Consider the following 22050-nt stretch of genomic DNA (forward strand, 5'->3'; position numbering starts at 1 on the left):
AGGCAGTTTTAAATGATGGTGTCTCAATTCTGTAATCATCTTTCAAGAGCTTTTTCTTAAAGGCTATTTTAGGTAAACCTAGTCCGTCAACTACACTTATGGACTCAGCAATCACAGACCAAATACAACTGTGTATCTACCATATTGCAGAATTTAGTGCTGGAAGATGCTTACCCAGATCAACACTTTCAGCCCCCAACAAGCTGTGTGTGCTCCTTTGCAATTAAGTTGCCCATTGCCCCTTGGCCAGTGGACTGCTGCTTCAAATAGGACTTCAGACATACTCCTTGGGACATATTCTCTGCTCCACCCTGCCCACTGTGGCTGTCAGGAGGGAGCTTTCCTTGAACACCAGAGGCTCTAGATCACAATGCCAACGGTCACCGGAGAAGTTCAAACTGGCCTGGACCAACAGCTCAGTGGAAAGCATCAGGTTGGGCTGAGTCTGCCCTTCAGTGACCTTGCACACAGACTCAGGGTAGCATGTTGGGGGAGCAGCCTAGGGGAGGATGCAGTGTGCAAAGTCATAGTGCGGAACCCCCAGAAACTCAGTGGTCACCATCACTCTCTGCCCCTGGCCCCTCTCTTCAGCCCATTCACATCACTTCCAAAACACCATGTTTTCCACTCTGTTTCCATCTCACTGATGCTCAGAATGTTTTGTGCATTTAGTTCTCCCCAAACCACTCCACCTGTTAAGAAATTTTTCTATTCCCTAACACCATCACTACTTCCTGAGCCGGTGAAGTACCCCTGGCTACCTCTCTGACTATTCCTGCAAATTCGCCCCGCCTCTTACCCTCACGCTCAGCCAATGCAGCTGTCCTTGCAGCTCGCGGGCCCTGGGATGGACCAGTACTTGGTGTGTTCTGTAAAAACAGCAATCCACCACAGAAGCAACTGCCAAACTTTATCAGGAATCATAAAGCCAACAATAGCCTGCACTGCACTCTATTCTCAGCTCTGTTTGGAGCAATTTCACCATTGATGTGTACTTGCATGCAGCTCAAGAGGTGTTTGACAATTTAGGGCTGTGAATTCCAAGCACCAGATATCCTGTGAGGGCTGTCTCCCACCTGACAAGACAGACATCACTCCCCAAAAGGATGTGCCCATTTCCTCCTCTGTCGTGCACAGAGCCTGGGCTCCAATCCTCTTCAAATGCAAAGGAGCTGCTGGCATGCACTAGAAGGGAAAGAAGTCATTCTAGAGGTTTGACATTGTACAGAAAGGTCTAATCATCAGCTCTGCTTCCTTGAGGCTTCTCAGCAGGCAGGAAGGGGTTTTGCCTTGAGGGCACAGATCTAGTGACTGTCTCCTGGCAGGTTTCCTCACCTGCAGGTCAGGTTTGGGTTGTCTGTGTAGCATAGTCAGGCTTTCATTTCAATCAGCTGTCTTATTCACACACACTATCTGCTTTAAAATAACAAGCCGTTGTTCCTGCAGACAGAGAATCACACATCACATCACATCCTCCAAGAAAAGCCCTGTTCTAGGAGATATGCATCTAAAGGCTAACAGGGAGAAGGAAGAAGGGACTTCTGAAGATGAGGCAATAGTCTATGGGGGAAGGATAGCTGGGAGAGAGATGACAACCTTAGCTAACAAGCCCCCATAGAGTGCTGAGGAGAAAAATCCAAGGGCAATGTAGTGAGGAGACAGGCATCTGGGGGAGTGCAACTCAGCAGTGTGGAACTGGTGGACAAGAAAGGAACAAAAGAGAAACTTCTAGCTAAAAGGACTAAGCAGTTGGCTGATGGAGGGGGAGGAATGACTGCATTTCTCACCCCAACAGAAAAGAGCCCTTTGTAGCTGCATGCCAGAAAGAGACACACAAGCAGAGGAAAGCCAAATGAAATACCTAAGCAAAGTCCAAGCAGAGACTCGATTGCCCTCCTGGAGAAAGGGGCAAAGAGAGGGGAAAGGCCTTGAATGTGAACTTGGTTGTTCTGTCTTCCCTCCCACCTCATGACTAAGAATAGTCTGCGCTTAGGAGAAGCTCTTGTCTGCTACAGAAAAGGAAGCAGTGCTCTGCAGATGGCACTTTTTAAATTCCACTGATAGTCTCACATCTCCCATCTCATGCTGTTTCCCTGCCATACAGAGCTCAGTTGCTGCTGCCCATTTCCCCTGTTGACACGGACAGAAAATTGAGCAATTACCCTTAAACTCGTCTCTCTCAGATTGCTCAGATTGCTACATACACAGCATTAAGCCCCCAATTACCCCTGGCCAAAAGTGACTCAACTAGGCCTGTCCTTTAGGAATTAAACACTTTTGTGTTGCTTGTGAAGGTTTATTATTCCTCAAGCTGTGATGGATTAAACCCTGCTAAAGCAGATTTCCCACCATGCTGAGAAGCTGCCCCCCCATGACAAGGTTCAGCTGGACACACATCCACCTAAGCACAGGTGCGTTGTCCATTTGCTCTGCCTGTGTACTGGCATGTACCAGTGTGTGTGCAGGAGGACTTGCACTAAGCTCACAGCGGGTGCTGTAGGAAAGCCCAATATCTGCCAACTAGAAACTGCAGAGATATTTCTGGAGGGACACTGCACTTTTTCAAAACAGTCTTACCAGCCTGGAGTTTTATAAGAGCAAATCGTGGTTTTAGTCAAACACATCTGTGCTTTCCTATAACTCAACACTGGTTCCTCTTTAAAGTGGTTCTCTTGTCTTGGACTAGCCTCTATGAAGAAGAAATATGGATTAAGGAAAATGGATTTTGTGCACAACCTGAGCCAAGGTACTTCACTGATAGTACTTCAGTGGTTTGTATTGCGCAGCACAGATGACTTGCACCATCTGGGTTGCCCTGTGCAACTGGAAGGAATGGCTGAAACTGCAGATAGTTCCATGCATGTCCATGTCTTTGTCTGACCCACCCACTCACAATCTTCCATGTTGCTTCAGTCTTTCCACACAACCTGAGAAACAGCTGTCCTTCTCTCCCAAACTCCCGTGGAGATGAGGAATCAGATGCTACTTCATGCACAGGGTGAGTGGCCAAGACCAGCAAGCGAATTCTACTTCTACTTCTGAAATAACAAGGTGTATCAAGCCCCAAAGTCTCCATTTCGCTGTACAACCTCCCTTCCATTCTCCACTTGCCAAACCCAGCTCTCACCAGGCCCTATGCTTTTTTAACACTTTCTCCAAATTCTGAGCCTTTGGGTGTTAGTGCTGTATAAACCATCACAACTGAGCACATTTCAAATACACAAGAATACCTTTTTTAAGGGCATACAGTTTCGCCCTTCATTCTTCTAATGAAAAGGTTGCATGGGGGACAAACAATGTTAATGGAATGGTACAGCTCAGCTTTCTAATAGGTTAAAGGAAGGCGATCCAAATGTATTGGTTGACAGCAACAATCATTACGCAACTGCGCCTGTTCATATTAAGGTGTACAAGCTAACACATTATGCAGCACAAAATAACCGTGACCCATCCTTGGGGATCCATACACCAATGTCTTGATTTTTATGTGTTTAGAATCTGAGCTTTACTGTTACAGTTAAGGACACAAGCTCAAGTGCAGTTCTATGCAAAGGGGAGGCTGATACAGCTCTACCTATTGCACAGCCACAGCATGCTACTCCCTGCCTTCTACACTGGGCAGTTACTTGTATCTCTCTCCTTATTAAAAAAAGTAATTTTATTCTGGTTCTGGAGTTTGTTTATATGCCATTTTTCTTCACTGCAATTGCTGAGCCCAGAAGGAAAACTCCTCTCCCAAAATAGCTTGCTTCATCTCCCTGTAGAAATAGGATCACAAGCATGCAATGCACTGATCCATTTAGAGATTTTCCATACGCAAATTAGATCTACAACCCAGTGTATTTGGCTGTACCAGAAACTGCCTGGGAAGGAACCATAGTCAGATTAGTGGGATCTTTCTTCTAAAATGTAGATTTAATCCAAAACTGAACTCTGGTTTGCAAACAATCCAAATCCAACTGTTAACCACAGGTTAGGCACACGTAAATAAGTGTATTAGGACTCGCCATGTCTCTGTACCACATTCTGTCTCAATTCTATTCTGTATTTATTACCCAAGGTCCTGGAGCATTAAAAGTCACATGCTGCAAACACGTAGCAAGCATTTTTATGCCTGGTTAGCAAGGACAGTTATTATACTCTGAATAGAAGACCAAGGTGCAACAAGAAAGACAGCAGGTATGCAAACAGTCAAAGAGCTGTTCAGAACAGGCTATCAGCCTCCGTGACATACGCTGAAATTTAAGAAGCCCAAGAAACTTCCCAGGGGGAAAATTAAGTCTATTCTGAAGATGCCAATGTAATAAAGGTGCCACTTCTGGCAGTTCTATGTGGCAATGCTTAATCTGTCTGGAAGACCCAAATAAGTCTTAATTTAATCTCATTAACCATACTGATGTCTGATCCTTTGTGACTCCTGGTGATTCTTCTGATGCTTGTTGATATTTTGCAGATGCAACTTTTCATACACTGTATAAAATTCTTAGCCCTTGAGAACTGAGGTAGCTCCTAGAGACTTTAATGAATTTCTGTGCTCCCCACAGTTCTCTAGTACTCGTCTCAAAATTCATACTGTGGATTTTTTGTGAGATTTGTCTTTGTTCATTCAGTTCTGGAAGAGCAGGTGATATATACTACAAAGAAAACTAGTACTAAATCAGGACTCCAGTGGATTTCACAGCAGCTTGTACAGGGATGGGATGGGATGGGATTACCCACCGGTGCCTATGTTTATCTTATGAGCTATGATCGTGAGTTAGGGCAAGAGGATTTTTTAAATTAATAATTCCCTCACAGCAGAGACCCCAGAAGAGTGGTGCAGGTACTTGTCCTGATGGGGACAAGGACATTACCATAAAACAAAAGAGAGGTTTTAAGTAGAGCACACTATCACCTAAACTAAGGGACAGCAGTGATTTCTTTTCCTGCTTTTAACCTTTTGTTGCTCTTTTAGCCCTCTTTTTGCCCCAGTCCACTGTTCTCCATGTGGAGGTAATCACAGATAAAAGCATGTTCTCGACACTTCACTTCTTCTCAACGGTGGTTTATCATTCTGTGTTAATGAAGGGCAGGAGTTAGACTACAGGTTCACTTCCTCATCCTCTTCTCCAATTCCTTTGCTCTCTCTCCTTTATTCAGCAGCTAGGGAGACTAAATAGCTCCTGCATTTGTTTACACCCAGCATGGTCCATTTCCTTGCAATTTTTTACACGATGCCTCTGCTGATTTTACTGGAGAACCCCCAGACATGCATGAAGGCATTTCTTTCAGCCACATAAGTGATACCTTACCTCCTCCACTATCCGATGCCTCCAGGCTCTGCTGTCTGAGACGATGGCTGCAGCAAAACACAAAGAAGAAAAAATTTAAATCGCAAGCCCAGAAAAGCATCTTGTGTCTCCTTCCTTCCCACAAGCCTCACAGCCTGTCAAAGGGGGAGTTCCCAGGTACACCTGGCCTGCAGCCTGACCTTCTTCCATACCCCTCAGCACTGGACTCAGCAGAAATCTCAGCTGAGAGTGCTGCCTTGTACCTGAGACAGTAGGGCCTGGGAAGGATGTGGGAGGAAAGTGGATGCTTTCTACTTTTCCTTCTTTCTGTCATATGGGAGTGACAGAGCCACCACCTACTCCATATCCAGGGAACTACAGAGTGACCAGCCTGCCCCATCCCAGGACACATGACATGAATTCATGCCAGGCTCTACACCCTTCCCAAGTTCTAGATCTCGGTGTACTGATGCTTAGACTTGCATGTCCCTTCTTCATGAGATCAGATGTAAAAGATGTTGAAGACATCTTCGCAACAATGGGAACTTACTCTTCTACTTCTTCTGCATGCTTTCTTCCTGACCTGCAAGACGAGGAAAAGCTTATGATTAGAAAAGACTAGAGAAAATTTTAAAACTGCACCTTTCCTTATATCACTGTTACTGTACAAAACAGTTCCTACACCAGGTCTGATATAACACATTGCACCTCTAAAGAATTCTGAGTGACCATTAAACCAGTGCATCAAAGAGTCCCTGAGCGCATCAGATTGAAGCACAATCATTTAAGTCCAAAAAGACAGTCATGTCCAGATACAGCAAGAGCCAAACGCCCTGATTTTTTAGCTTCTCAGATACTTTTTCATCCCCGCTGTCATCAGCTGCAGGTAAAGCTTGCCTTACCTGAGTAGAGAGGTCAGCACATTAGGGAGTGAAGAAGATGCTACACTTTGTCTGCCTACCCCTGGGAGATCGACAGGTCCTTTCTCCCCCTGGCTGCACATAAAGATTATCTGGTTGCCTTTGTAGGTTAGAAGCTCCACCTGAGCTGGCGAAGTTCAGGTCAGATGTGCTGTCATTGCCGTAAATCAGGGTTGATCTGGCTGAGTTAACAGGAGTTCATAATAATAACATGGGGGGGAGGCACTGGCAAATGGCAGCTGCCTTGCTCTCCACCCCAGCAAGCCCAGAAGTAATTCAGTCCCGATTAGGGACGCTTGTTCAATATTCAAAATGTAAAACATGGAGGTTGCTGAACCAGCACTTTGAAAAGTTAATTAAATGCCAGGTTTCTTTTTAGCAGATACTCCATCACTCGCTGATTGCTTTGGCCATTTGGCAGAGTGAAGTTTCATCTCTATGTGTTAAGAATAAATATTCTCCCCTCCCTTGAAGTTAGGGTGCCATGACAAAGAATACATGGGGTTCTCCCCTACCACATGCACTGTCCCCGGACACACCAAGATGTAAGAGAGGTTGCTTCAATGCCTTGCACTGTCCCTTCCAAAGCACTTCCAGGAGACGGGACAGGCCTCTCCTCATCTGCTCTCTATTCTAGCAGGTTATGGTCCTCATCTAGCTCTCTTGTGTATAATTCACTCTTCAATGAGCAAGAATCAAGGCAGAGAGAGCATCTGCCTATGAGGAGAAGAAAGCCCGTCTCCACTGTTCTCCCTGCAGCCTGCAGTCTGAGAAGCTAAAGAATATACTGAATTGGTGACCTGAGCCCAGTAATATCCACCGCTATAATCAGAACTGCAGGTATGTAGGCGACAGCTGAATCTGGGCTTTAAACTGTATCTATACTCTTCTGTTCATTAGAAGAGGAAGAAGTGCAATGGAGCTGGGGAATTTACAACAGAGCTTTTCCAGTGAGGAATAATTGTTCAGTTCCATCCTTCTCCCGAGTGGCCGTGCAAAACACTTTTTGTGAACCCCCTGATACTATGAAGAAAGGGATGGTTTCAGGGAGCCCATCACCAGCTCACACTGGAGTTTAGAATCTGAGAAAACAAAGATAGAAAGATGATGCAAGTTTTATTCTATTTTATCCCTCCCTTCTGCCTTCACAGAACTGCTTCCCATACCCTGTCTTCAGAGCCCTGTCCTCACTGAGCTGAAACATCCCAAATGATGGCTCTGCACAGCCTTGCACAGTGAGATGATTTCCTGGAGGTTCAATCTAACCTCTTAGCATGATCCCGTTACTCTTGATAATTGTCCAGCCCCAAATAACACTCGATTCCTCAGTACCCACACTCCTTACATCTTTACTCATCTTCTGTCCCCAGGCAGGAGTGAAACACTCCACATGTTTATACTTCCCAGGAGAGGGGCACTCCTCCTATCCCTGTAAGCAATTTCTGTTTCTTCTTCCTGAGCTCCCTGTCATGACAGATATCCAGGTGGCCCACAGGGAACATAGTCATATGCTAGTCCTAGAGGCAGAGACTATGTTCTGAGACTTAAAGCTTTCCCAACTTTTCCTTGTTATGTTAGGAAAGGACTAATTCAGGGCAATAAACAAATACTTCATCAAGAAACAGATGAACTATATTGAAAAAAATAGTGATTTGGGGAACAAATTTATAAACTGGGAGGGGCAAACAGTATTGACCCCTTTAATCTCAGAGCCCAAGTGTTAGAACACTCTCCTGTCAAACAAGACAGTTCCCTTCTCTCTAGGGTGAGCCAAAGCCCCACTGTTGCCTCCCCTCCATTGTCCCTACGCCACAGTGTCCGAAGGTGGCAGCAGGTGATGCCAGTGTCTCATGCTGACAGTACTGTGGTTCATACAGACCATTTAAATATCAATGGCACTGGAGCAGGAGCCAGAAATGACTGTTCTGTTTAGGTAAGACATCTGCTTCCAAGTCCCCTGTACTAGATATGTTTGTTAATATATGATTTGGAATAACATTATTCGATGAAACTGGCATTTCAAACCAGGCTATAAACTCACAAGTAAAGAACTATCCTCAAAATATAGTATGCAACTTCTGGAGCTCAGGAAGGAATTGCATGTTTTACACTCTCTGTGGCCATAACGATTAAGCTATTCAGTAAAGAAGATCCCGGCCTACAATTTGCTTAGTTTTTTTTATAAAGCTTCCTTTCATTTCGTTTGATGCCAAATTACTTGTCCACAAAACAAATTTGGTTTGTTCCTGACTGATCTTTTTCATTTTTTGGCCCAATTGCATGATGTATATCTCCCTAACAAAGTGACCCTGAGAGAAAAGACAAGCTTTGCCTTGTGTCCTAAGGTTAAAAACCTTCAAGACAATAAGTGAAGTCATTAACAGATCCTCAAAAGGTGCCCTACCACCAACCCTGTTCATTCCATAAACTATACATGGAGATCTGGTCAACTGCTTATCTCTTTGCTCTTCAGGTGCTATGGGAAGCCCTGCAGGTATTCTTCATGAGGTTATCATGCTGCTTTACGTACCATGGAGTACTACCCCTTCCTGAGAACTGGCTCAGCTTATCAATGCCAGCTCCTTCAGGAATATCAGGCCTGGGTACACAGCATCCTCTTCATTCACCTCATGGGCACAGCCTTCTAGTGGTGAGTGAAAGCAGACATGCAAGAAACCGGACTGTAAACTCAAGGGAGCACAGATGGATTTCTTACTCTATTCTTGCATTCTCAGCAACAAGAAGTGCACTGCCTGGTTTGTTCACTCCAGTGGGAGGCACAGCCCAGGGAGGGTAGCAACAACTACCTACAAAATGAGCAATTGTCTATGAACTACAGATACACCCACTCAAGTAAGGGCAAACAAAACAATATAATCCTAGGAGCAGTGCTCAGAAATGCATTGTCTCCTGTCCTATACACCAGTCACCCCCTAATTTTGTGAGACAGTGATATCTCTTTTGCTTTCATTTCTCCTGATAAGCCCATTGCATCTGGAGGGCCAAAGAACATGGACTGACTCCATCACCTGGACAGCTCTGTTTAAAACTCCCTCTCACTGCAAGGGTGTCTGTGCTCCCAAACATGTCAAAAATCCCAGGATATTCCCCCTGGCTTTGGCCAGCTGCTGACTCCCTCTCTATTCCAGGGTACTGAATAGCTGAGAAACTGGGCAGAAGACCCTGACCAGACCCCCTATAGCCCCATGTTATGTAACTCCAGTAAAGAATACCTGTTTCTCTCCTAGCTGTGTCCCAGGACAGATGATACAGATTTCACCTTGCTCTTGAGTGTTGTCTTTGCTCAGTTCTGGCCAGCAGGAATCCTCCCTCCACATTAATGAGAGGGGGTTGAACCTCAAAAGAGAGGCTTCTCCCTCCACCCACCCCTAACGTACAGCTGAGCTGCCTTGGAGCTGTCTGCAACTTCTGTGCTGAAGGGTGAAAGGCAGTTCTAATGTAGACATCACCTCCGTTAAAACTGTTTCTTTCTCATTTAATGGACTACCATAGAGACCTAAATGGAGATAAAGTAGCAGGGCTCAGAGAACAACCAGGATGCTATCTTTATGCAGCATGACAATGTGCAGTGGTTAATTAGACACCGTTAACCTATTTTAGCAGGGGACATAACTGGGATGAATGGGGGGAAATGTCCTTGAAACCCTTTAATGTCCACAGCTCATGAGAGCTCTAGACATGCTTGTATCCTGCACCAAGCCACAGGCAGGTGCCAGGAAGCCAGTGTGCAAGATCCAAGGTGCACTTCTGCGTGCCGAGGGCGGTGAGGGCGGGCAACACAGCTAAGTAAAAGGGAAGCAATTACGGTAGTTTGTTAAAACGAAAACTGAGGCGGCTGGACAGGAGCGTCCAGTTTAGCGTGGCGAGGGGGACAGTCCAGGAAGAGAACGGGCTGGGAGCGCTGACAGCCCGCTGGCCCGCCCTGGCTGCCCCCTGCCCGGGCGGGCAGCTCTCCGCTGGGGGCCGCTTTGTTCCCCCCGGCTCCCCAGCCCGCTCGGCGCAGCGCCCTCCCCGCTCCGCCCCGGGACTCGGTGCCGCCGGGCGGGCGCTGCTCCGGGCCGCGCTCCCCGGGGCCCCCGCCGCCGCCGCAGCGTTGCCGGGCCGCGGCCGCCCTCTGCCGGGCCCCGAGGGCGTGACGGCCGGCGCGGGTTCCCCGCGCAGGCGGCGGGACGGCGGGGCCCGGCCCGGTCGGCTGTCCGGGGAGGCGAGCGCGGGGGCTTCGATGTGACTGTCGGCAAAGGGCCAACGTGCGGGGGCTGCAGGCTGGCCCCGGGCGGGTGGGCGCGCACCGCACGAGCGGTCGAGCTCCAAAGGTGGTTTATCTATTTTACGCGGCCCTGGCAGCGGGGCGGGGGGGAAATTTCATCTGCCGGCGTGTTAGCATATTTCCTGGCATGTCCCAACCACTTCTCTTTATGAATCATGTGGAACCAGAAAGTTGTTTCAAGCTGCCCTCTTGCTAAAAGAATGAAATGGGAAAAAAAATGAACGCCTGATGTTCAGAAGTACATTCTGCTTTGAGAGACCAGGGGAGTAAAAGGGTGAGCAGAGAGGCGGCTTGTGTGTGGAGGAAGCCAGTGACCGGCCAGCGTTCTGCCTCTGTGCTTCCATCCCAAACCTAACCCACCCCAACACCGAAGGCTTGGCTCAGCCCACTGGGAGACATGAAGCCTTTTGCCTCTAGGGCACAGGTTGTAGTTCAGGTCTAGGGCAGAGGGAGGACGGGAGAAGATAAAAAAGGACAGCGTACTCTCTTGCTCAAGTGTTTTTTTAGTGCCCATCATCATAGTGAGCGGGCTGTGAGCTATCAGTTGCAGCCTGTTCAATAGCCTAAGGCACAACTAAGTTAGACATACAAAATGACACACAAGTACTAACTGATTAGTTCTCCCAGCTCTCCAAGTGTCAGTCTTGGTCACTGCTTGTTTGCTGAGGCATAAGGAGAGAAAAACACTCATCACAGCTGTATGTAACCCAGAACTGCAGCCCCTGCTGGAAAGCACTACCATGAGGTGTCTTCTCAGGTGTTCCATTGCACCTTCCTTGAGGCTCTGATCAGATAAGTTGCTGCCCCCCTCCCTGGAAAACGCAGGTTTGCCTTGATTAAATCAAGGAGTTCAATCTTTCACATTTCCTAAAATCATGGCAAGTTTTGCCATTGATTTCAGCAGACGAAGGACTACTATGAACCTTTATTTCTGTCATAGGATGTCACCTCATACTCCTCCACTTCCAAGCCCGGGGGCACATGTCTGTCTATATCTGCACAACAGGGTTTTAAGCAGACACACATTTTTTTAAACTGTAATGGTCCCACTGTTCACCTTCTGGTCCCTCACAGGCTCCCTAGGCTGCCTGGACTGCATGTTGAACACTGCCCTAGGGCACGGCACTGGAGGAGGAAGGATGCAGCCATAAGCAGGCAGGCTCAGTGGGACAGGATCCGACAGACGCTGCGGCTAACCAGCTCCCGCTGAAATGGGTTTGTGAGGCACGAATCAATCTCTAGCAGAAGTGTTGTTGTTTCTCCTCATGTCCTAATATGTGAGTTTGCTTAACAGAAAAAACAGAAGAGGAAAGCTCTGGCAAGCAGGACTTAGGAACTGGCACGAAAGAATAAGATGACAGAGAGTTCATGGGGATGACTGAACCTCAGCCTACTCACTGCATCGTCCCCGTAACAGATGTTCCCAGGGCTCCTTGACTTGCTCACTGGTAGAGCTGACCGGCAGAGCTGTGCAGAGCTCCCACTGAGCAACAGGAAAAACAACAACACTCAATACAAATTCCTGCTGTGTGGGAAAACAGAGCTGCAGTTTCTAGAGGTATCCACCACACATTGTCAGTCCCTGAGAACAGGGGCTCCGATCCAAGTGATCACGTCTTCAGTCTCCAGTAAGCACCAGGGCCAAATCTCACACCAAGTGGCTCTTGGGGTTGGAGGACCATTTCAGTTTCCATTTAAAGGAAAATCACACTTCTGATCCTCGTCATTACATAGAAGAACTGACTACTAAAGCAGACAGAACGAGAATGCAAAGAAGTATCTAAGGTTGTTTTTTTTTCAAATCCCACAACAGAAAACAAACTTGTGATTCTGAAGTACGAGGCCAAAAAACATTTACTTGTGCTTGGCCTCACTGAAAACATGTAAATGAAAAACACCAGAAAGAACCAGATGTTTATTACTAAATGGCACCTTGTGCTGTCATCTGAGAGGAACAGCTTCTCAAAAAAAATATTTTAAGAACTTGGATTAAGAATTTAAGAATAGTAGAGGGGTTATACAGGAAGGGGACCTGGGGGAGGGGGAAATAGGGCCAAGCAAGTAGATCAGGTCATGTTAGGTCTCTTTCCACAGGTAAACTGCATTAAGCCTGACTTCGCAGCAAATTTAGAGGTGACCTACAAAGGCCAGACAAGCTTTTAGCTTTGGCTTTGACAAATACAAAAGGGTTGCAAGTTGCACATGTTCTTCAAGAGGGTTTTGCTTTTTCAAACTAGAAACATTTGGGACAGCAAGGATAGTATCCCCCGAATTTACTAATAAATTCCTTGGAGATGTGGAGAAGTAAGTAAGGAAGACGCTTTGTCCTCAATCAAAAAAATAAAAAATAATTCACCCTGAACACACTCTGCCACCTCAGCAGCTTACATGGACTGTTACCAAAAATGTCACGCTCCTGTTCTGTTTCTGTCACGCAGGCTTCATCTTCTAGTGGAGCAAGAGGCTATGATCCTACTAGTTCTGCCATTGCCCAGTGTCTTTCAGGAAAAAGAAGTCAAATAAAACTTCACTAACAGAGGAGAAATAAACAGAAATCTGGCTTACCAAAAAAAAAAAAAAGAAGGAAAAAGAAGATAAAAGGAGTGAAAAAAGCCTAACGCTTTTTCTAGGCTCCTCTGAGCACTGCAAAGACACAGGAATGGGCACAAGTCTAGCAAGATTAAAAGAAAAAAAATCCCCCATCACAGCCACAGTACTAAGGGATTGTCAGGTGATTCTTCTGTGTTTTAGGGACTTTCCTTTTTCTGCCAGTTATCTTTAATGACTCTAAACAGAAACACCAAGCAGAGCTCACCCCAGCAACGACATAGAGGGACATGAGGACAAGAGCCTGTTAGCATTCCTGGAACATCCAGAGTATTAAAAAAAAAAAAAAAAAAAAGAAAAAGAAAAAAAAAGAAAAGGAAAAAGGAGGTGGGGAGGGAAGAGAGGGAAAAAACCCACCCTGGGCCTGCACATTGCAGCTTACCGCCATCTTGATGTCCTTGATGCGTGCTGATGGCGTGGAGGCGGCTGGCACCAGATCAGCCCAAGAGAAGGAATGAGAGGCCAATGGAGATTTATGTGAGGAGAGTGAGATGGACAAGGTAAAATTGTCAGGAGGAGTTGTTAGAAAGTAAAATATATTGTGACAATTCCACTCCTGCCGTTCATCAATAAACTGACAGATCATTTAGTGTCAATTAGGAGTGATAGATGGACAAGTCCCCATGATCCTGGGCCAAAATTAATGGCTGGGAGGGAGAAGGTGATTGAAAATGACGGCTGACATTGAGAGGAAAGTCCTGAAGGTCCCCAAGGGGCCATTACTTGCCTCATTCCCTTGCAGATCAATGCAGGGACAAACCCAAAAACAGACACTTCAAGACAAAACTTAATCAGACTTCCTTTTCTTTCTTCTCCTTCTAAGTTGTGCCCCCTCACTTGGCAGCCTGATCCTTTGTGCCTATGCTCTTCACATCACTGAGGACATCCACAGATGGCTGCAAGATGCAGAGTGAGGCTGCTGCCTTCCCCACAGCCTGGAGCCTCGCTCCACTCCTACCGTGGCAGCGTCCCAGGGAAGCCCAGCCTGAGATTTACCTCAACACTGCTGGATGGGGAGCAGAGGGCAGAAGCAGTAACACAAGCTTCCCTGTACCATATCAGATAGAGGAACTCATGAGCACTTTACTACTCCCAGTTGCAAGACAGGGATGGCTGGAGGTTCTACAAACCTGGCACTCTCAGGGGTCATTTCATCTAGATAAAACACAGGAGAGTTTAAGCCCATATTTTTGAAACAGGAGGTTTTTAACTTTACTTACCTCTAGAGACCTTGAATCATAAAACCCCTTAATCTCTTAAATAACTTTTGTCCAGCTCCAGGGTGTAATCTCACCATTGCCAACCCTCCAGAGCCCCAAATGATATCTACACAGACTCTGGGTTACCTTGCTCTAAAGGTCACTCCGACTTCATCTCCTTCCTTCCTACAGGCCCTTAATATTTGCTTTTGTGTAAATGCATTCCTGGACACTGTACCACCACTTCTGTTCCAAAATACTACAGCATGGTCATTTTCCTAAACAAGCCTTGATTATTCCAACTCTGTATGAGCTATCAGTCAGAAAGGAGAAATTTCAGTTGTAGCTGGAGCACCTGTTGCTAAACTGCCACAGTCCCTGTAGAAGAAAGAAGGTACACATGCAGGCACTGGAAGGGGCTCCTACTGAAAGCAGCACTTGCATTTGCTTGCAGGGCCATCTGAAATGAGCTGTGTTTATTCCAGAACAACCTCAGCTGCTGCCTGCAGAACTGTATGAATTTTAAGGGGCTGATCACAGGGAGACTGCAAGACCAAAGGGATCAAGGACCCAAGTAAACTGGAAGTGTCCCAAGAAACAAATAAATAAAGATACTAACAAGGAGAAAAAATTAAGAAATTCTACAATGAAAGTCAGATAGAAGAGACTAGCAGAAGCTGGAATTAAATGGATCCTGGAAGCACCTCTCCTTTGTCAAATCCTCACCAGTATGCAAAACTAAGTGCCCTTTTTCCCACTGGCAGGCACTTTGTGTTTCTTCCTTCTGATGCGTGAGATAACCTGACAATAAACCTCTGCTTTGCTTGTCACAAGTGTCAACACCGATGTCATTAAGGACATCAGCACAGCATTCAGAATGGCACTTGGGCTCCATCCAGTGGTTAGAGAGCTGCTTCTGTAGCAACGCAAGCTGTAATTACTGTTATTTATGTAATCTCAGCAGGGTACTAGGCCCCAAGTAGCTGCCTAGGTTCTTGGCTGGTCCCCTTTCCTCTAATCCTGGGACTAGAATATTGCTGGGACAGCAGTGGGACTGCCTCGTCTCATAGTGATTATTCTCTCTGAGTAGAAATTTAAATAAATACAGCAGATTCAGGTGCAGAGGGCCCTGTCAGTAAGGAAAAAAGATTCTTCTGTTACTACTTTGCACCATTTATTTGCTGATTGCAGAGGACAAGTCTAAGGGTTTGCTCAGACGCTTACCTGCAGTCCTCATCATTATCTAGATTTACAAAATGAGACTCAGAGCAATGACCGCTGTTCCACAGAGGTATTGGGAGCCCAAAGTAACCTTCCATGCTTGATTTTTGAAAACTTATCAGTAAAAGACAGCATTTGCATTGTTCTCAGGAATTTAAATATCTGACAGTTGTAAATGCTATGGGAACTCATGATAAAATACTTTATCTTACTTGCACTTCATCTGTACAAATTAATTTCAAAACTAATTACAGGTTGGGAAACTTCAAGGGCCCTCCTCCTCTTCCTATCTTGCAGCAGTCTGAGACAGCAGTAGTCTATGGAAAGAATCAGCAAGATGGTGAGAATATTTGTAAATTTAGCTAGGTATGACAAGAGCTGGGCCGGTAAGGGACTAAGAGGCAGCAGCAAAGGTAGAAAAACAGAAAACCAGCTTGCAAATTAAATTTTATTCTTACGGGCCAAGTGGAAACATAAAGAACAATTTCAAGTGATCATTTCACATTGATAAGACTCTGAATAGAAATACAGCAGAGAAGAGTTTAAGTTTGTCTGCAGGAAAAGCAACAAGTGTGCAGTTGTAGCTGGCTGTATCTGTCAGAAAGAGAACTAAAAGCTTAGACCTGAAATGGGGAAAGAATTACACATAAACAGCTACAAGATCATTTCACAAGTGGCTGCAGTATCCCATCTGACCCATAATATATTTACACAACACTGGAAATCTAACTGTAGCCACTCTGCTCCTCCTTCCTAAGTAAAATAAATAAATAAGTAAAAGAAATCACAGATTTTAACACTGTCAGTTCTGAAAACCAAATTATTTAAAGCAGTACAACCTCTCAAGTGAAGGCTCGGTTATACTGGCATAAAAGTGCTTATACCTACATCAGATATACCAATCAAAGCATGTCATTCTAACTACATCTACATTAGTGAAACTGGTGCAAGTTAATTTGATGGGCTTCTAAACTGAGTCAAATGGGTTGAAAGCTGTGGGGAGACGGAGCCTGAGAAAACAGAAACAACAAAGCTACAGCAACATTGGTATGACATCAGCCGATGACTCAGACTTTTCACATGAAGGCTTTACTCTGGGATATGTCACAGAGACAGTCTTACAGGCCAGCATCTCAGACTTTTTTAAGGGAGAGGAGAGAGACCAGCTTGGGAAAAATACACAGCTGAAGGAAAGAAAAGACAGGGGAACTAGTTGTACAAAGTCCTTGTACCTCATGTGACTGAAGAAAGTCAGAACAAACCTCTCCTTTATGAAATTTATTCAATAAAAGCTATTAATATAAATGAAAATACTACTGTCAGATATGACATGACATCGTATGCATGACTGAGCAAGGGGCATACCTTCATCTCACGTCCCACTGTGCAGGGTTTCACAGGTAGAAGGGTCTGCAGCCCTCCTGTTGTGCTTCTTCAGCTGAATTGTGTCCAACCTCCCAGGAGCATTTACTCCAGACACCTGCTATAGCTGTAAACTATGCAATGGGGTGCTGGAGAAACACCACTGATAGCTACTGCTTCAAATCTATCAGATGGGGCTAGGGTCAAAAATGGAAAACGTCTTAAAGTAGCGCATGGCACACTGCTGTTACATTAGGAACCTGTACCCTGTCCTCAGGGCACATGAGGCACAGACCTGAATAACTGTATTACCTCCAATACAGTCTTTCACCTAGCCAACACTTACATAATTTGTTTTTTCCTAAACAATGCAATTCACCCTTGTTCCCTTATTCTCTTATCACATTTCCATAAAGTTTCTGCTTGGATCTACTAAGATGCAAAATCATTGGTGTAATTTTTTTATAGCCCTTAGGTAGGTACACTTTTGCAATGGCAACTTCTAGCTGCAGCTAGCCTATGGAAAATAATACCATTATCAGAGTTAAAACTGGAGAGGAACAGAAAGAATTCAGGCTGAGATCTTTATTCCTTTGCTTTACTCCAGTCTCCAGATTTCCAGCTGATTGGTTCTTCAGAGATAGAGTGATAATCTTCCCAAAAAGTACTGTTTCCAGAAGGGCTACCCCAGAATATAAACCACCTTTCTCACCTCCCAAGAACTACTGACTGTGTAACAGGTTTCCGGGTATCCTCTCCCATTCTCAGGCTTCCAAGAAAGAAAGTACTTAACCTTTCCACAAATCAGAGTGCCTACAAAGTATATGTCCAGATATATACACTCTTATTATAGGCCTCAATGTATACAAGCAATCTCACACCACCCCATGACTGAGTCCTTCAGCTCTGTGAAAAAGAAATGTAACACCAGCATAACTTTACAGCTTGAAAATAACAAACCGCTTGAAACCGAGACATCTCCTCCCAGTCTGTCCTTTAGTTTTCATACCCATTCTATTGCCACATCCAGATATTTCTTCCTTCCCCTTAGGTGTCCTTCATAAGCATCAGGCTTCTCAACCAACACTACAATTTGTATACTTTTTTCCTCCCATCTCTTCTTGCTGACCATCTCCATCCATCTCCATTACACCATAACCCTATACACACGCAAACATTGACAAATTTCACCTTTACTGTCAAGGTTGATCACTAAATCCTGAACTGTTCATTGCATTCTTGTCAGTGGGGCCCTGTCATGTGTCACTCTCCTGGAAAGGACGCAAGCAGTCAAATCCTTCCTTCCCAGTTCCTGCATTTAACATGCTTATTGTGTTCTAACTCCTTCCAGCTACTGTACCAGGTACGGAATACACTGCCTTAGAGCTTCTGAGCTCTGCCAGGCCATTTTAAGAAGAGCACTGGCCAGCAGAACCAAACGAGCAACACTTCAAACATTTTGAAGGAGTTACAATGATATTGGAGACACAGGCCATCTACAAGATCCAGAAAAACCATTCCGATGCCTGCAACAGCAAAGCCCAACTAGTGATGTTCACTTAATCCATGTCGTAATAAGGAAAGAAGTGAGGACTCACTTGGTAGGTGCCGGTACAGAACCATCTGCCCAGCCTCCTTGCCGGCGGGGGGGTTTAGGTGGTGGGCCCTTTAATATAAAGAGAAGAGACAAGTTACAGCCAGTTCCAGTCAAGGCAATTGAGACACCAGGTCCATACATAGTAATGTAACACTTTATCAAATAATAGATGGGGAGATAGTATTTAAAATGCTGTTTATTCATAAAATAAAAAGAAGACAAATATTGCAGGACAGGTTTTTAAGTGCCTCTGTAAGCAAAAGATGTATCACTCTAATGGGTACCTTGACAAGTTTCAGGTCACACAACACAGCAGCAGATGTACCCACAGCTCTATGCGCTCTCCTGGCAAAATGCGGTTCAGCAGGAACTCATTCATTACTGCCGCCCACATTTCAGTGGGAGGTATCACATGTTACATGTTTCCTAGGGTACAACTCAGCATGTTTTAGACATCCTGTTTTAGATGACACATTGTTCCTAAAAAGCGTCTGCTTTTGTCCGCTGCCTAGAATAGAGGCTAGGCGGCAAGTTCAGATACAGCCAGACATGCCAAACACCTCTAAACTTAGTTGAGATTAATCCCACCACTGCCACCACTGAAATGCTAAAGGCGAAGTTCATCTGGAGCTTAAAGACACTCCCTGCTGTTTTCTTGCATTGTCTTGTGTGGCACTGCCCTGTGGCAAGAGAAAACAGGAATTCAGCTTGGGGCTTACCAGGGGAATTTTCAAAGTGCAGGGCTATGAATTCCCATCATGTGGGAGCTGCCCACTGCCTTTGGCAGTTTTGGGCTTGGTTCACCCTGCCCGAAGCACCTTGTACAGCAGTGGATTCAGTGTTTTGCATGAGGAGCAGTGGTGAAAGCAGAGGGGCAAGGTGAACCCAGCTGATTAATTTCCGTTTACATAGCTGCTAACTGATGGCGCCCAGTGAGGGAAGATGTGTTACAGGGACCTGTGAAAGGACCGTCATGAGAAAGGATGATTGGGTAGAAGATGTCTCAAAGCAGGGAAAAATGGTAGCTGCAAAGGATTCTAAGCTGAAGCAATGGTGGGAGGACAGGTGGCTCCCACAGTTTTTATTAAGAAATTGAATGAGCTGGGTGACTCCTGAGGATTTTTGACCTGATAGAGGAGACCTTGCATGTGTGGTGGGGTCAACCCTGAGCCAAAGCCAAACTACTTCTTGCCACAGATGAGGACAGGGTTGAGCTAACCCCGATGGTAAGGGTCTCCCGTGTTTGTTTCTTGAAGCAGAAGCATTGTTTGTGAGTGTGGGAAATGAAGAGACCCTGCAAGGGGCAGCCACTGCCTGCTGCAGGGAGGGGGCATGACCCTGCATAGCTCCTTGATAGGAGCAAAAATAGTCATCCTCCAAAAATAAACAGGGACCAGGAATGAGGCAGGAGCTGCAGTCCCAAAATACCAGCTTTCTTCGGCAAAGGGAGCACAGGAGGGCAGAGGGACAGGCAGGGAGCGTGAAATGCAGGAAACAGCCTCCTTATATGGGCTCATCCGCAGGGGACAGAGCTCAGTCGACTGGAATGACCATGTCACAGAATGTGAAGCCTTCAGGGGCCCAAGTGAATGGAGTTTTCTGATCTTTAAACGATTCCCCCAGATTCTTAAGATGCCAAACCAGAGAAGAGACTACAGTGCCAAAAAAGGAGCATTTTGAATTCAGTTGATCTGGACACACCCAGAGTCCAGGAAAAAGGGGAAAAACACACCACATATGGGCGTGCATGCCCACATAAACATCCCTATTCCCATTGTACACACCCCTACCTCAGAAACACACGCCCTCCCACACGGATCCTTCCTTTTTCCCCTCTCCCCTCCCTCTGATAGCCAGCAGGCCATGTTCCCAACACCCAGCCGCACAATTCCTCACAAAGGTGCACGGAGTTACACAAATGTCACCAAAGAACCTGGGCCATAAGGCCAAAGGAAAATGCAGCATCTCCAGGCCATTCCAATGCACTGCAGTTTAATTCCCATCATCAAAACTAGTCTTCAGATCAAAGATATCTCAAGTGGGGCACTCCAGATCAGGGGGTGACGAGAATGACTTCCCCAGTCTTTGCAAAGGGCATAACTCTGTGGCATCTAGGGGTTTGCTTCCAATGTCTTGCCAATGTTAGAATGTATTCCCATTGATCATACACACCAGGCAACCCTGAATGTCTGTCAGGCCCTGACAAACACCTCACATATACCTACAGGTCTTTTATTCCTCTTGCAATAAATCAGGTAATTCTTTTTGAAGTGCCCACAGGAGCACTGGCAACAGGAAAGGCAATGTTAACTGTCAGCTGAGGATAAATAGCTTTTCTTTGTTAGTTGCTTGGAAAGCGCCGTAATAAGGTCACATGCCACATGCACTTTTGTCAAGTAAATAAACTTACCTTCATATACTTTCACATTTCCAAAACCTCAGCATAATTTACAATTGAGAATGCAATGTCGTGCATTGCCATAATACAGTGACAGGTAGGGATGTTGCAGCTGCAAGCAAGAGCTTGAGCCACAAAGTGGGACGAACAAAAGCCCCAGAGGGAGAAGAGCAGAAACAGAAGACATTGTTCTTCTGTAATGGAGAAAATGTGCTCCTGAACATAGCTTTTTGGTGAAAAAGACTGGGGCTTTAAATTATCACAACCATGCTGGGCAAGATTGTTATGTATGTTCCTAAATACAAAGCTAAGCTATACACCCAAACGGTTTGCTGTTCAACACACTGAGATTCCACCAGCTCCTGACAACAGTGTTCTCTCAGCTCTTGCTGCTCAGTCTCTTTCACAGCATTAACTAACCACTTGCTTGCTGATGTTTGCTTTTCCACTTGTTTTGTCAGTTATTTATCTCCAGAGTATTTCCTCGACCTTAGTTCCTGCAGATCATCCACTTTTTCAAAAAATATTGCCATGGTCTGGGCTTTTAATTTTATTTTTCTCAAAAATCGAGTTTACCATTTTTGTCATGGCAATTTTCCACTGTTTCTCAGGCCACCTTCCTAGCCAACACTTTCATACTATCACCATAATCAGTATTTTCTCTCTCCCTTTGAAAAATGACTGGCCTGAATTCCATCTCTCCTGCATTAAAGTAGAAACCCTACCTTCTTTATCTGTAGTCAGGCCCTTATCAGATGGATGCAGAATTCTAATTTGGCTTCCCCATTAAGGCAGAAATTTCCAGGCTACTTGTCAGATCATGCCTGCAGTTTTGAAGGTGCTATTTGGATATTGCTTCACTCATGGAAGCAACTACCCTGTGTGTCTCTGGATCCTGAGGGTCCAGCAAAGCCTCTGTTAGGACCCACCACAACACACACAGATTATGCACATGTTGGGTCCCTCAGATGTTCAGGCAAGTTTGGAAATATGGATTAATCTACCTTAATCAACATGACAACTCCTTTGAAACAGCAAGCACTCTGTGCAGGGAAGCAGAGATTCAAATGACATTGACAGCATGCAACAGAGGACACATAATTTTTCTGTCAGGTAATACGTCTCCTAAAATGTGTGGGATTTATGTTCTGCCCAATATACAAACACTGTGGGATTTTATACAGTATG

The 22050-nt window shown here is 45.4% G+C and overlaps 1 protein-coding gene across 1 annotated transcript in view; it reads right to left on the reverse strand.

Annotated features, from left to right (window-relative positions):
- The window catches only part of IFT43 (intraflagellar transport 43), a 45163-nt gene that overhangs the window by 10597 nt on the left and 12516 nt on the right, over window positions 1-22050 (reverse strand). Inside the window, exons 3-5 of the mRNA XM_082057880.1 lie at window positions 18466-18533; window positions 5821-5853; window positions 5292-5338 (exon numbers count right to left, since the gene is read on the reverse strand). Of these exons, the coding sequence (XP_081914006.1) occupies window positions 5292-5338; window positions 5821-5853; window positions 18466-18533 (148 nt within the window). The remainder of the gene's footprint in view (window positions 1-5291; window positions 5339-5820; window positions 5854-18465; window positions 18534-22050) is intronic.

Source organism: Streptopelia decaocto, assembly GCF_964273445.1.
Source record: "Streptopelia decaocto genome assembly, chromosome: 7".
Taxonomy (NCBI): Eukaryota; Metazoa; Chordata; class Aves; order Columbiformes; family Columbidae; genus Streptopelia; species Streptopelia decaocto.